Here is a 13,227-nt window from a genome sequence, read left to right as displayed (position 1 = left end):
ACAGGCATACTTTGAAAATTCCGGCAATGACAAGCTTTCATACGTTCACCATCGTGTCCCCTTTGAAGCGGCGCTACATACGTATCATTCACACGGCATGTCAGCGTCCTTCCTTTCACAATTTCGAACCTCACAGGCACGAAAACACTCAAAGGAACGCGCAAAACACGAGCAGCTGAACCACAAAGAGATGCACATTACTAAAGACGTGCCGGGGAACACTGGTTCTAAGAACGCGTGACGAACGCGCAATCTTCCTGCATACCGAAACCATTTGCCGCTTGATGAGACCGCCCCACCTGCTGACGTGGGGCGAGTGGAAAGGGTTTATCACTAAGCCCTCCTCCTTTTACGGTTGGTGTTTGTTACGCGCGGCGACTAGACTTAGCTAGTGAAGCAAACTATGAGGCCTGGAGATATAATTCATGCCTGTTCTACCCGTTTTATTATGTTTAATTGCGCCACTTTTGGCGAACGCTTGAACTCGCATAAAGCAATTTGATGTTTCATTTCATAGATGGAGCTACCACCAAAAAACGCCTGTGAGACTTATGATTCATTGAAAATATTTTGTTTGAAGCACTGAGTGGTCAAGTTAGTGAGCAGCACAAGTAGATAAAAGACACAATATGCATCTACTAATGTGCAATACTCGTTGGCAATTAGTGTCTAAAAGAAAAAAAAAGCGAGTTTCTACGGGACTGGTCAGCAGGAAAATTACGTAAATTCACTGCTGTCTTGCAGGTTCCCTAATAAAGATAAAGGAATTTTCTCTTCATAGAATCATAGAAAGGGCCTTGCTTCTTCATTATGTAGAAGTTCACAGTATCAGCTTGTATAGTTTTGTCGCTTCATCGGTAATGCGTGACCAAGTACAGCCATAAACTGCCGCATTGACGCAATAATAATTCATCAAGTTTTCGTCAGAACACAAAGCAACTTCGCATGGAAAATAAGTGTAATGTAGTCTACGTAGCCACTAAATATTATTGTTCTGCTTTAAAAAGTAAAAAAGATATTCTCACAAAAACTTTTAATATTTTGCCCATTTTCATTGGAGCGTAAATAAATTACTAATTATTTTATGGCTAATATCTCTTCATAGAAACCTTAAATAGCACTTCTTCTAAAGGCACGGTAAATTTGGTCTTGTTATGTTGAACAGTTTCGCCGTACTGGCAGTACAACGGAGGCTTGTACAACGAAAATGCCTTTTGTTGCTCACACTATTTTCATTGCTATTAGGTAACGCTTCCGAACAGGCATTAACACCAGGTGTCATTAGAAAGCGGAGATCATAAGCTTTCTGAATTATTAGAATTAATATTTATTTGTCAAGCGCAGCGAGCACAGTGCGTCCGTAAACAATGCGTAAAATGCGGAGGGGGGTTCGCCGGAGTGGGACCGCCACCTTAAGTCTATGGCCTCCCTCAGAGGACAGTGTACTTCATTTTTATTGATTAGGAACTACGTAGTCCCTGGTAGGCGACGTCAAAACTGACGTCACGGCGAATGGTGTGAAAACTTCAAGGTGACGCCGCAACCCAAATTTTGTTTTTGTGTGTTTTCTCACTTACTAAGCGCCTTCTCGCAGCAAGGATGGTGTTTTTGGTGTCGTGAAAGATTACTTTACTAATATGAGAAAAATCGTTTTGCTCTTTAGTGTCCCTTTAATATAGGAGTTCTCAGAACAAAATTTAACAGTCTAAACCAGGGCTGGGCAAAGATACTTCGAAATTGTATCGCGATACGATACAAGATACTCAGGCAAGAAGTATTTGAAATACAGATACAAGATACTACAACGCTGATTGTATCCGATACAATACATTTCAATTGTATCTTAAGATACTTTGATACATTCGCAAATTTCTTATTATACATTTATATGATGTAGCACTAAACTCTTATGCACAAATATGTTCGTCTGAAAATTTATTAAATACGACCAATTTGGTTTCATTTGAATGAAATATCTGTTAGTATCTCAAATGTATTGCACTTCTTGCTCAAGGTATATTTGTTTCATTCCGAAACAACTTATTGGCGTTGCTTTAGCTGCTTAACATGACAGCTCTTTATAGACTTCGGGGACAGCGGTTTTTGCTTGTCGCTTTTGTAATTGATGGGAATCACTGCTCTGCTTGCTGACCAGCTAGCAGGTTGCCATCTAATCATAAGAACTTCAATAAGAAGCATAAGAAGCAGTTATGAGAGAAGGCTGTGATTGAGGGCTCCGGAAATTTCGACCACCTGGGGTTCTAAAACCCTAAATATAAACACATGGGCCTCTAGCATTTTCCCTCCATCGAAATGCGGCCGCTGCAACCTTCGGGTCAGCTAGCAGTCAGTCACCATACCCACTAGATCACCGCGGCGGGTAGCCCCTAATAGCTATGGCAGTTAAATTCAGTGCCTATGGAAAATAGCATAAAAGGGCTCGTTGGGGCGCTAATGAGAAAAACTGAGCATATTGCATAAGAATTTTTCTCGAATACCTTTGCTAACAAATTTAATATGGCTCCTAATAACTTACGTTATTATAATGCGAACTCAATTTCGCTGTTTTACTTAGTAGTAAGCAGAATTTTTGTTACTGTAGACTCCAGGCGTTCCCGGTTTATTATATATCTGTTCTTAACATCGCCTTTACATAACAGTAAATTCAAGTGAAGTATAAGTATGTAAACAGTATCATAAAGGACGCAGACAGTCAAAGTAAGAATAAAGCAGAGGGCTTACCTTGGCAGCACGTTAAAGGCATATTGCAGTAAGCAGACCAGTAAAAAAATATATATATAGAGTCATAGGTAATGTATGAGATGGAATAGAAGGACAGCTGAGAAAAATCTTGTGCTAATAATCAAGTTATGATCTTAAAAACTGTTTGAATAAAAGAAAATAGGCGTACGCCAAGGTGAATGCTTGTTCTGTTAGATCCAGCATCAGTACCGGTGGTGCTAAATCTGTTAGAATCTTATTTGCATACAGGCAATTCTCCCTGTATGTAAGTCAAACTTACATCCACGAGATCCTTGAAATCACCGATGTGTGAAAGCCACGAGACGCAAAGCAACACTCCCTTCTTGCATTCTTCAGACTTCGTAACGAAGCACCACGCAAAAGCAACTTCGATAATGACACTACAGCGGCATCAGAATGTGTGCGATAGACGCCGCAAGCATTGGAGTACGCGTCACAGGACAGTGGCTAAGTGCCAAGTGTCATGGCACTGACCCAACTAAAACGAAAAAAAAAAAAAGAGAGAAAAAATATCGGCTGGGCGTAGACGAGGGTAGCGATGCGGGCTTGCTGGTGACGGCGACGTTCGCGCGCTTGTCCTATCGAGACGGCGCGAGCGCCACCATGTGACTCTGCTTCAACAACAGGGACGCTCAAAGCTCAGTGTTTATGCTCACCAGAAAACTCTGGCAGAAAGATAAAATAATGTCGTTTGCCTTTAGTTTTGCTCTGGTGACTTAGTGGCAGCAGTATCAGCTTGAGAAGCGGAGTTCAGCCAAAGTTTGTTTCGCATGGTGGTGCTGCGATCTCAGTATCTTGTATCTTAAGATACACGATACATTCTTCAATGTATCGGAAATACAGATACACGTTTTGCGAGATGTATCGCGATACAGATACAAGATACCCGAGGAGTATCTAAGATAGTATCTAAGATACATGTATCTTCGATACTGTTCAGCACTGGTCTAAACTAATTCATTGTTTGCCTTGAGTGTCCCTTTAACGCCGCTAAGGTCTTCAACTTCTTTTGTTCCAGGCGACATGACCGAGGTGCACTGTCCCGTGTTCAACATGAAGTGTCTACCATACGTCACGTCAGCCGAGCGAGAAGCCATCAAGCGGCAGCGAGACGCCGTTAAGAAAGCGCAGTGATGCCCTCCCCATTGAAACTGATCCGACTCAGCGCCTTGTGCTTGCTCCATCTTTCGTCGCGGTCATCAAGTGTCAGCGTGACAAATGCTGCTGGCCGTTCCATTGCACTGGCGTCTCGGACTGCGATGTGACCGTCACACATCAAGCTGCTTCCGTCACATACGATTGCTGTAGTGTGATTCAGTTGGGGTATTCGCAATCTGACTGTCGTGACCATGAGTTCAAGGCCCGACCAACACCGGCGTCACACGCTCCGTCACAGTCACAACACCATTACCTGTCACGAAGCAGTGTTTTCTTACAAATTTTGTCTCAATAATGGCACCAGCAAATATTCTCAATGTTGGCATCCCATGCTTGAAGAAAACGAAGCGATAAGACGTTGTATCGTGACGGTTGCAAATGCCATGACGGTGATGTGACGAAGCATTTGACAGCCCGTCAGTCGGGCTGCCTGAGGCATAAAAAAAGATTGGCTGATTCAGGCTATGTTGTGCGTCGTGGCCATGACATGAGCTTGACGTTGCAATACGAATACGATTTTTTTAATCTTTTTTTTTACACATAGATACGCGTAGGCGTAAATCTTCGTGCCAACAGCCAGCAGATAATTTTTTTTGTTATTGTTTTCTTAATTTGCAGGGTTTTAGCAATGCAGGGCAGCTCAAAGAAACAACGGGTTTCTGTAGCAGCAACGATTTTGAAACGGCTATTGTGCATTACCGTGAGGATAAGAAGCGCTTTCGTTTATGACAAGCAGTTCCTTAGCTGCAAAACTGGTGCATTGTGCGATTTCTTTTTCTTTTTTCTTAGCCTATCTCTTGGAGATAAAAACTACTTTCTGGGCAGTCAGTCTACGATTGGCTTTCTTTTTTTTCTTTTTTTTTTTTTTTTTTTTTTTACAGGCCGAAGAATTCTGTCCTGTGCAGTTGAGTCTTAAGATCCTGCATTTCAGTCTTAAAATGCACGCACAAGGGGATTCTTGTATTTTAACCTCTGTGTTTTACTTTAGGCTCAGAGGCTGAAGAGAATGCCAGACATCGAAGCTACAGTTTGACAGGTTTTTGGCGAGCACTGTTACTTGGATAGATTTATTATATATCGCAAATGATAGCCATGCACTTGAGAGATCTAGTGGTTCGAGTTTCATTTACACCTCCTCCGTCATTGTCTTTGACATAGGTGCTTTTGTTTGACCCAAGAAGAGCTTCACAGAGGTTAGCACACCTCATGCTGCTCCATTTTTAAAGGGGCCCTGCAACAGTTTTCCAAGTGATTGTCTAATGGCTACATCGAAAGAGCTTATTGCATCACAAATCAACTTCCGCAAAAATTTTCAGAATCCGTCGAGTACGAGCGGAGTTACAGGGGTTTGTCGCATGCTTTAGGCACTTTCTCTCTCCTCTCGTACGAGCGGGCGCATTGAAAGCTACGCAGGGAGGGGGATGACAAGGGGGCAAGAAGATGCGTCCCTTCGTCAGTGTGCGTCACGACCTTGAGGACTTTCTTTTCATTTTTTCTTCGAATGCGCGGCTTACCTTCAATGTGATTGCGCGCGCAGGCATGTGGCGGCATCCTGCGGCGGCGACGGTAACCATGCAGCTAACGATGCTCAAATGCAGCCAACGGCCGTGGGCTTTGGGTGTATGGCATCATTTGTAGAGAGAAGAGGGATCGATTTCTAGCCGACTTTGAGAATTAATTGTAAATTTCAGGCCGCGTGCTGCGCTATGATGTTCGGCTTGCGTGTTCTCAGGAGCCTCAACCACCGATCGGCAGTGTTTTCTGACCATGCTGAAAAAATGTTGCAGGGCCCCTTTAAGCAACCTTGGAATGAAAGCAACTGAATGTGTTTTAAGTATGCTACCAACATAAACCAAAACTCGGACAAGGTTAGAACAAATAGATTGCCTTATTAAGCTTTTGAGCTTCAGTCATACTTGATGCCGTTTAGTTCAGGTTATAAAACGTAGATGTGGGACTAGATCACAGGTAGGGACCAGCTGTAAGGCAGTTGCATGTTGAGATTTTATACAAGTATGCGTAACCACCACTTTGATAAGTGTTTTTTTCCCTATATGCTTTTCAATTTGTGTTGACAGTAAGTCGGCGCTGTGGAATCCTGCAAGGCAGAGGAAGGGTTCAGAAAGAGAAAATTGCCATCAACCCATTTGTAGCACAAAACTGTAAAACGAAATCTGTAGTGATTTTTCTGAAGAAAAAAAAGACTTGTCCTCACACGGGATTCGAACCCAGAACCAATGCTTTTCTGAGACGGTCGCTTTACCATCCAAGCTGCACAAGAGTGAATAAATTCACAGTGCAAAGCACATGGACTAAATATGGCAAATCCATTCTGCGGAATGCCATATTCAGTCCGTGTGCTTGGAACTCTTAACCCATGCGGTAAGGCAACTGCATCAGAAAGGCATTGGTCCCGGGTTCAAGTCCCAGACCAGCGTGAATTTTTCTTCAACCGCTAAGTTTTCTTTGTGAGAAACCCGTATGGGTTTCCTAGTAGCTTCGAGCTGCAAACGGGCATATGACAATTTTGCCATCATGTTGACTGTGCATTTACGAATGTGTTGCTTGACGAGACATCAAGAGGAGACAGGACTGTGATGATGACGTTCTTTTCTTCACTCGCATTTGGAGTCGCGCATTACTTTGCCAATGAATTAACAGTGTTGGTTTATTGTTCTAGCTGTTTATAGTCTTAGTGATTTTTTGATCGGTGGTTTTCGTTAACCAGATGGTGATACGCATGAGGCATGTGCATAACTAGAAAGAATGAAGTCTTGCATGTCAAGAGTGCTCCGGCAGTCATTTTGTGCAGATGTCATGGGGAGTTCATACTTGAAGAAAAAATGGACCCTATTCGTAACTGACGAGCTTACTTCAAGACATAGTGTTTATCTCTTGTTTGTTTTTTGTTTTAGTAATGGCCACTTCTGTTGTCCCTTCAACAGGAACACCACGTAGATTATGTTTTCGAGTGTTAATTTTTTCTGCGGCATGTGATTTTGTCTCACACATTTTGGCACACATTGGCTGTGTATACAGCCACTGTTAAAAAGTGGCTATTGCCCAATGAACTTCCAGAAACTGTTATATTTAATAAGAGGTCTATGTTACACGGAATTCGTGTAAAAAAATATTCAAAATTTATGAAAATGAGTATACATGCTGTTTTTTTTTCTTTTTTTCGTGCTCTTTCGCTAACCTGACAAAGGAAGTCTTGTAAATACATAAAAGTAAAGACATCTGAAAATAGGTGTACTGAATTCCTTTCTTGAAGACCAACTCGGCCTGTGTAACTGAGATTCTACACAGAGCCTGGGAATGCAATAATTTTAATTGCTTTAAACTGGCAGATTTTGAAATTTCTGTTCAAGCAGGACGAGAGGTGACTTGGCAAAACCGTTAACAGTAATGCCATGGTCACATGCCGGGCACTGTCGTACCAGTCGCATGCCGAGCCTTGTTGGCATCAAATTGCTGTACCACCAGTGGGTTCATTTCGCGGCTTGCACAAGGGAGCCAATCGTGCCTATGCCCGTGACTCTGTCAATGCATCTGTTGACATTATTTTTGCTACAACTTTTCATTTCACTGGGCTCTGTAATCAACAGCTTCCATTCCGTGCTCCAGGCCAGTGCTCATGGCATTAAAGGAACTTAAAAAAAAAATGTTTCAGGTCAGTGTGCACGCAACACCAAACTAACTCAAAAAATGAAAACATAAGTTCTTCTAATGTAATGCACATTACTTGTATGCATGCATAATTCCAGTATTGTGTACTTGTCAAGTAATTACTGAACATCTTATAGTATTCAACAACTGAGCAGTCCCACATAGCCTCCGAGATTTAATTTCAAGACGTTGGTTGCATCAGAATTTAAATGCGCAAGCATTTCTATGCCTATCCAACAAGCGAACTTCTCCAGACATCACATAATACAAATTGCTGTAAGTACAATCGTGTATAAAACAGTATATTCCACACTCAGAAAAATGTGTCCCTCAAAAGAAAAAATGTTGGCAGTGGTGAATTTTAAATCTACGAGTGTTTCACCCACTGCGCTACAAAATACCCATGCTTGCAGAAGGTGAATATATCTGAATGTCTTGTAATGACTGAACAAAAGAATGGGAATTTTAAGGGCTCATTTTTCTTCGTTACTGGTCAGTTGCCAGCTTGTAAAAAGATCACGTGCTATGCGACACCAACAGGCAGAAAAAGTGTTCCACACTCGTGGCCATGGCTACGATCGGCGCCGACTAACGCTCCCAGGTTTAAATGCACCGATATACCCAATGAAGTCGACAGGGATGTGACCGCCGCCGTATCTCAATTGGTGGAGCATCGGACACGTTGTTCGAAGGTTGCAGGTTTAGTCCCTGTCGGCGGCAAGTTATGTTCTCTTTCACCTATATCTCTTTTCGTCCATTTTACATTCTTCACATTTACATCGCAATTACTACAAATAGCATCTCCTATACATTCCTTGGCATTATCGTCTGTTAGTTCTCATTAATATTGTAACTACTGAACCCCTGCAAGACACTAACAAACGCGAGAGAGGAGGAAATACGCTGCACCGATGCCACCTGTCAAAGATGCTCCAAGGATGGCCGTAATGCAAAACAAGTGCAGAAAATACAAGCGCAAATACTATCGCAAAGACATCACAAAGAACAAAAAGCACAGTACTCGATTCTGCATCATCTAATGCTGGTATTGCTTCAAGGGGTACTAACAACGTTTTTCGAAAGTGTATTTACTCTGCCATACCCTATCTGTATACCGAGATGGCTCCGAGCAAGTTTGAAGCCCAGCAAATGCTGACAAGATATTTTATTTTGATGTTAAAGTCGATTCTGCCATGGCGCACCTACTGACATCGACACTACCTTGACATCATGCTACGGTACGAATTCTGGTGACTTCACGCAGTAGTCTGGCTTGTCGCAATGACGTCAGGTACCAAAACTTCCAAAATGGTCACTTGTGTGTCACCAAAACATTCAAAATGGCTGCTTGTGCATCACCATGGTGTGGAGCAGCTGTGGAAACGTCACATTATGTGCGCGAGCACGTGACGAGAAGCTCATACCGTGTTGCAACGTCTGGGAGCAGTACGAACTGAAACTAGCTTTTAAAAACATACTGTAGTTACTTATCTAGGGTTCACTTACACTTAGCAGTGCATTTTCTAGGCTCTTGAGGGCTTGTCCTTCCATTTGACGCAAAAAAGCGACAACTGAAAATTTTGTGACGGTACCCCTGCAAGACTTTGCTGCTGTGACCCCACTTTTTTCCTGCCACAATTATACCAAACACAACAGCATACAACGACAGAACAACATGGTGATTGTTTTCAAATGCTTACGCATCATTTAAAGAACACACAGGAGATTCTGCGTAAAATCTTTTTAGACCACAAAAGAAAAACAGATGTCACGTGAAAATGTCGATTTATTGTTAACCTCCATTGATGGTGCAACTTTGATAGGTAAGTCTAGAACGATCAGCTTGCAACTTGCTGCTCCAAGCCACGAACACATGCACAAGCTATAGTTCAGTTCAACAATAAGCAGGCAACTTGCATAACAAAGCACATATTACTGGTTCCTCCTAATGAAGATTCGCACAGTCTTATTGAGTGGGCCAAGCACTGCTTCACAAGACCCAGAAAAGTTCCATGCAGTGGGATTCCCAATGCTCACACGTATATGCAACATCGATTAGTGCCGGCGTATAGAAAAAAAAAAAAAAAACATTTTCACTTGCACACACATCGAAAGTAGTTACAATTTAGACCACACATATTGCAATGATGTTTTCTCGTGCCGAACAGAACTATTTAGTGGTCTTCAGAAATCTTCCTAGTTGAGATCCACGCAAATGCATGCATATTTTTGCACGAATGCAACACTCTGTGCATATCTGGTGAGGTTGTCTTGCAAACTAAGGCCTTTTTTTTTGTATATGTACGGAACTAAGCCAGCGTTGTTGGCAGTTCCGTACTGCCATGTTTATCAACGAAAGCTTTTTTTTCTGTGAGACAGACAGTACAGTATCAGAAGCAATGGCCCTAATAAGTCACGCACTTTCTGTGCGCAGCTGTCAATGAAGTACCGAACAGTGCGGATACCCTCAGATCAAAAGACATCCTTTATAACGGTGGTGCGTCCAGCTATCTGGTAACGTACTACAATGCAAAGGTCACACGATTGCCAGTGAATGGTTTTAGCATGAGCATATTTGTAATGGTACTATCATTTTGTTACTGTACCAGGACAGAGCTGCAAAGTGCAGTACTGGTGGCAACATTGTGTGCAGCCGCCTTTGAACAATGCAAGCCTTTTATGTTTTTGTACGTGCATAGCCACAGCCTCAGCTGCTGCGATGCTTTCCATGGTGCCCAAAGCTTTGTAAACCTGCACATTTTCACAACCAAAAGCGTCGCGCAAGAGAATGTTACACGTGTCAGCACATTGACGGACAACAGTGTTTTGAACGGTGCTGCCACCTGAGGCAAGCTATTGGCCAATCCGATTGTAGCTTTGTTGCAGTTCTCCAGCAAAGTGGTACTGGCAGTACACAAGTGTCCAGAGCCAGCTGTTCAATTTTGGTCACACTGTAGTGTGACCGAAACTTCTCACCAAAGTCTTCCTGAACCTGTGTGCAAGTAAATTTCCTCCAAAAACAGTGGCATTAAACAAAAAATCAACAACGTGAATTAATCAACAGCCTTGCAGAACGTGACAATTGAGATGGATATTTCTCAAAGCTGCACAATGGCACACGAAACACGACAGTACTTGAAAGTGTGTGATTTCCCTAGTGTGCATTTTTTTAAGCACAGCTAGGCACTGTGAAAAGCTAAATGCATACTAATGAAGCGTCTTATATTGAACACGCATGTGCATCTCAGAAACAACCGCTCTGCTTTATCACCACTGTTCGTTGGCTAATCGCCCTGACTCGGTGCAAGGCCCAAGTCTTCAGGTCTCTTGTCGGGTGTCCGGCGTTGTACCATCACAGGGCATTTGTCTCATGGACACAACATTGAAGGCTGCTTCCCATGACGGACAGCCATTCCAGGAAGTACCACTACTAGTCCAAGGCTACTTCTCATGACGGGTAACCATTCCATTCAGTGAGTGTCACGACCGCCAAAGGCTACCTCTCATGACGTGACCATTCCAGGGAGTAGCACACAGCGTTCGTCTCACGGACAAGCCAATGAAGGCTATTCCTCATGACGGATAGCCCCACTCCAGGAAGTACGACTACTTCAAGGCTACTTCTCATGACAGATAGCCATTTCAGGTAGGACCACGACTACCTCAAGGCTACCTCTCATGACGGATGACCATTCCCGGGAGTATCATGATGGTCGTCGTCTCCGGAACAGCCGCGACGCGACGAGCCTCCGCCCTCGCGTCGCTAGCCGCCCCAGCCGCGGCTTCATCCTCGACGTCTTCAACGCCTGTGACGGAGTGGACGTTGTAATAGTAGTAGGGCTCCACGGTCCTGCGTCGCCTACGCTTCCGCGGAGGAGGTTCGGGGTTCGAGGGCGCGTTCTTGCCGGGGAAAATGGAAGGCACGGCCGCGGTCACCAAGACGCGTCGCTTCATGCCCACCTTGAAGTCGGTCGGCTTGAAGTGCAGGGAACACACGACGGAGCGGGCGTTGCTCAGGAGTCGCGCCCTCTCCTCGAAGTCGTCGCCGGCGATCGCTTCCACCCAGGCGTCTCGACAGCGGTTGTCCGATGGCACTTCGTGGAACGAGACCGCGTTGGCGCAGTTGCGTTCCGTCGAAGGACAGCCGGGAACGCAGCAACCTTTCGGCATGTTTTCGAGAGAAATGTCGGACGGCAAGCGTTGCAGCTGACGGGCTTTTTTTCACGGCGTTTGCTAAGTGGTCTAAGCGTTGCTGTAGCAGTCCATGGTTGGCACCACTCTTTGATGGCTTGCAGTCTAAGCGCAAGTGAATCAGGTGTCAGGCATAACCACTTAGGAGGGAACAGACCGGCGTCCCTAGTGACCTACGACCTACTGACCAACAGTTCTCGATAGGACAGAAGTTCTATGCAACGCGAGCCTCGCGTTCAGTCCACGTGCGCCATGTTTGTTTTCTTTTGACCACTTGCCACGAGAAGCCGCCACAATCGCGGTTCGCGTGCGTAGTCAGTGCATAATGCTGTTGTTTTTTTTTCTCCATGGTGCAAATAAAATAAGCTGTTGCTGTTTTGTAATACATTGTATTGAGTGTAAGGAGAGTGGAAAGTGTTAGCTTTTAAACACTCCATTCACAAATATCCAGTGTAGTGTTTCAAGGACTCAAGTAGCATTTTGCGTGATGCGGATCCCGTACTGTCAGGATGGCCGAGCGGTCCAAGGCGCTGCGTTCAGGTCGCAGTCCGGTCTTCCGGGCGTGGGTTCGAATCCCACTTCTGACATATTTTTTTTTTGTTCTGCGCTTTTCTTTTTTATTTTTTTTAATCTTCTGTTTGTTTTGTTATGCCAGCACTTGGTTATGCACACGCGTTCTGCGTATTCGCTCCACGCTAACGCGTGACACGTCGGTCCCACGTCTATCTGGCCCGCAGCCGCCATTTGCCCCTTAGGTTCGCTTGACTTGGTTGCTTTGTTTATTTAGGGAGTCCCGCGCAGACAGGAGTTGGAGGGGCGGACTGCCCAAGCGTCGCACCGTCGACACAAGATGGCCGACGTGACCAGCCGCTTCGGCTGTACTTCGGCATCCGCCACATGTGCTCAGCACGCATGGAGGCTGCCGCGCCATCCTCTCCGCGCTAACCCTAACCTCGCTACGGTAGTGGCATGGCATCAAAGGCACTTATCACTGCGAGACCGGCTGCGGTTAGGTTGCTAGGATCGGAGTGTCAAACCTCACAGCCGCTATCGACTTGCCAACGAAGCACGCCCCACATCGCATTTTTTTTTCCATTTTTTTTTTCTCCGCCTGTCCTCCTCCTTCGTCCCTCCCGCACGATACGTGACGTCACGCACAAAAAATGGTCACGTGTCATGACGTCACAACTCGATCGATACGCGCGGGGCCCCGTCGCCATGGAAACGACGGAGCAGCCCCGGATGGGAGGCTAGGCGTTGGCGCGACGTCGAGCCTTTCGCGAGGCTACATCCGGGCACTGCGTCGTCTGCTACACTCAAGATGGCCGCCCGGCGGAAAGAAATGGCGTTTTCGCGGCTGTTTCCCGCCTACTCCCGGTTGAAACCACAAATTCGCGGCTTTAATGAGTAACGGCATAGCGGAGAACGTAGTCCTTGGTCAGAAAA

The 13,227-nt window shown here is 44.8% G+C and overlaps 2 protein-coding genes and 1 non-coding gene across 4 annotated transcripts in view; 2 read left to right on the top strand and 1 right to left on the bottom strand.

The window, feature by feature from the left end:
* LOC119401992 (F-box only protein 3) overlaps nucleotides 1–6,753 on the top strand; it is a 32,263-nt gene extending 25,510 nt beyond the window's left edge. For both annotated transcript variants that reach the window (XM_037669028.2, XM_037669027.2), the window contains exon 11: nucleotides 3,782–6,753. In XM_037669028.2, coding sequence (XP_037524956.1) covers nucleotides 3,782–3,897 — 116 coding nt within the window. In that variant the 3' untranslated portion in view covers nucleotides 3,898–6,753. The remainder of the gene's footprint in view (nucleotides 1–3,781) is intronic.
* Nucleotides 6,754–11,259: 4,506 nt separating this feature from the next.
* On the bottom strand, nucleotides 11,260–11,760 carry LOC119403250 (THAP domain-containing protein 3). Its single transcript, XM_037670194.1, has one exon. It carries the CDS (start codon nucleotides 11,758–11,760, stop codon nucleotides 11,260–11,262), a length of 501 nt encoding a protein of 166 aa, XP_037526122.1.
* Nucleotides 11,761–12,284: 524 nt separating this feature from the next.
* Trnal-cag (transfer RNA leucine (anticodon CAG)) lies at nucleotides 12,285–12,368 on the top strand. Its single transcript has one exon. It is a non-coding gene; the product is annotated as a tRNA-Leu (tRNA).
* Nucleotides 12,369–13,227: the final 859 nt, after the last annotated feature.

The sequence above is a fragment of the Rhipicephalus sanguineus genome, chromosome 8 (genome assembly GCF_013339695.2).
Source record: "Rhipicephalus sanguineus isolate Rsan-2018 chromosome 8, BIME_Rsan_1.4, whole genome shotgun sequence".
NCBI lineage: Eukaryota > Metazoa > Arthropoda > Arachnida > Ixodida > Ixodidae > Rhipicephalus > Rhipicephalus sanguineus.
The sequence above is the reverse complement of the archived record's forward strand: the minus strand, read 5'-3'. Positions and strand labels throughout refer to the sequence as shown.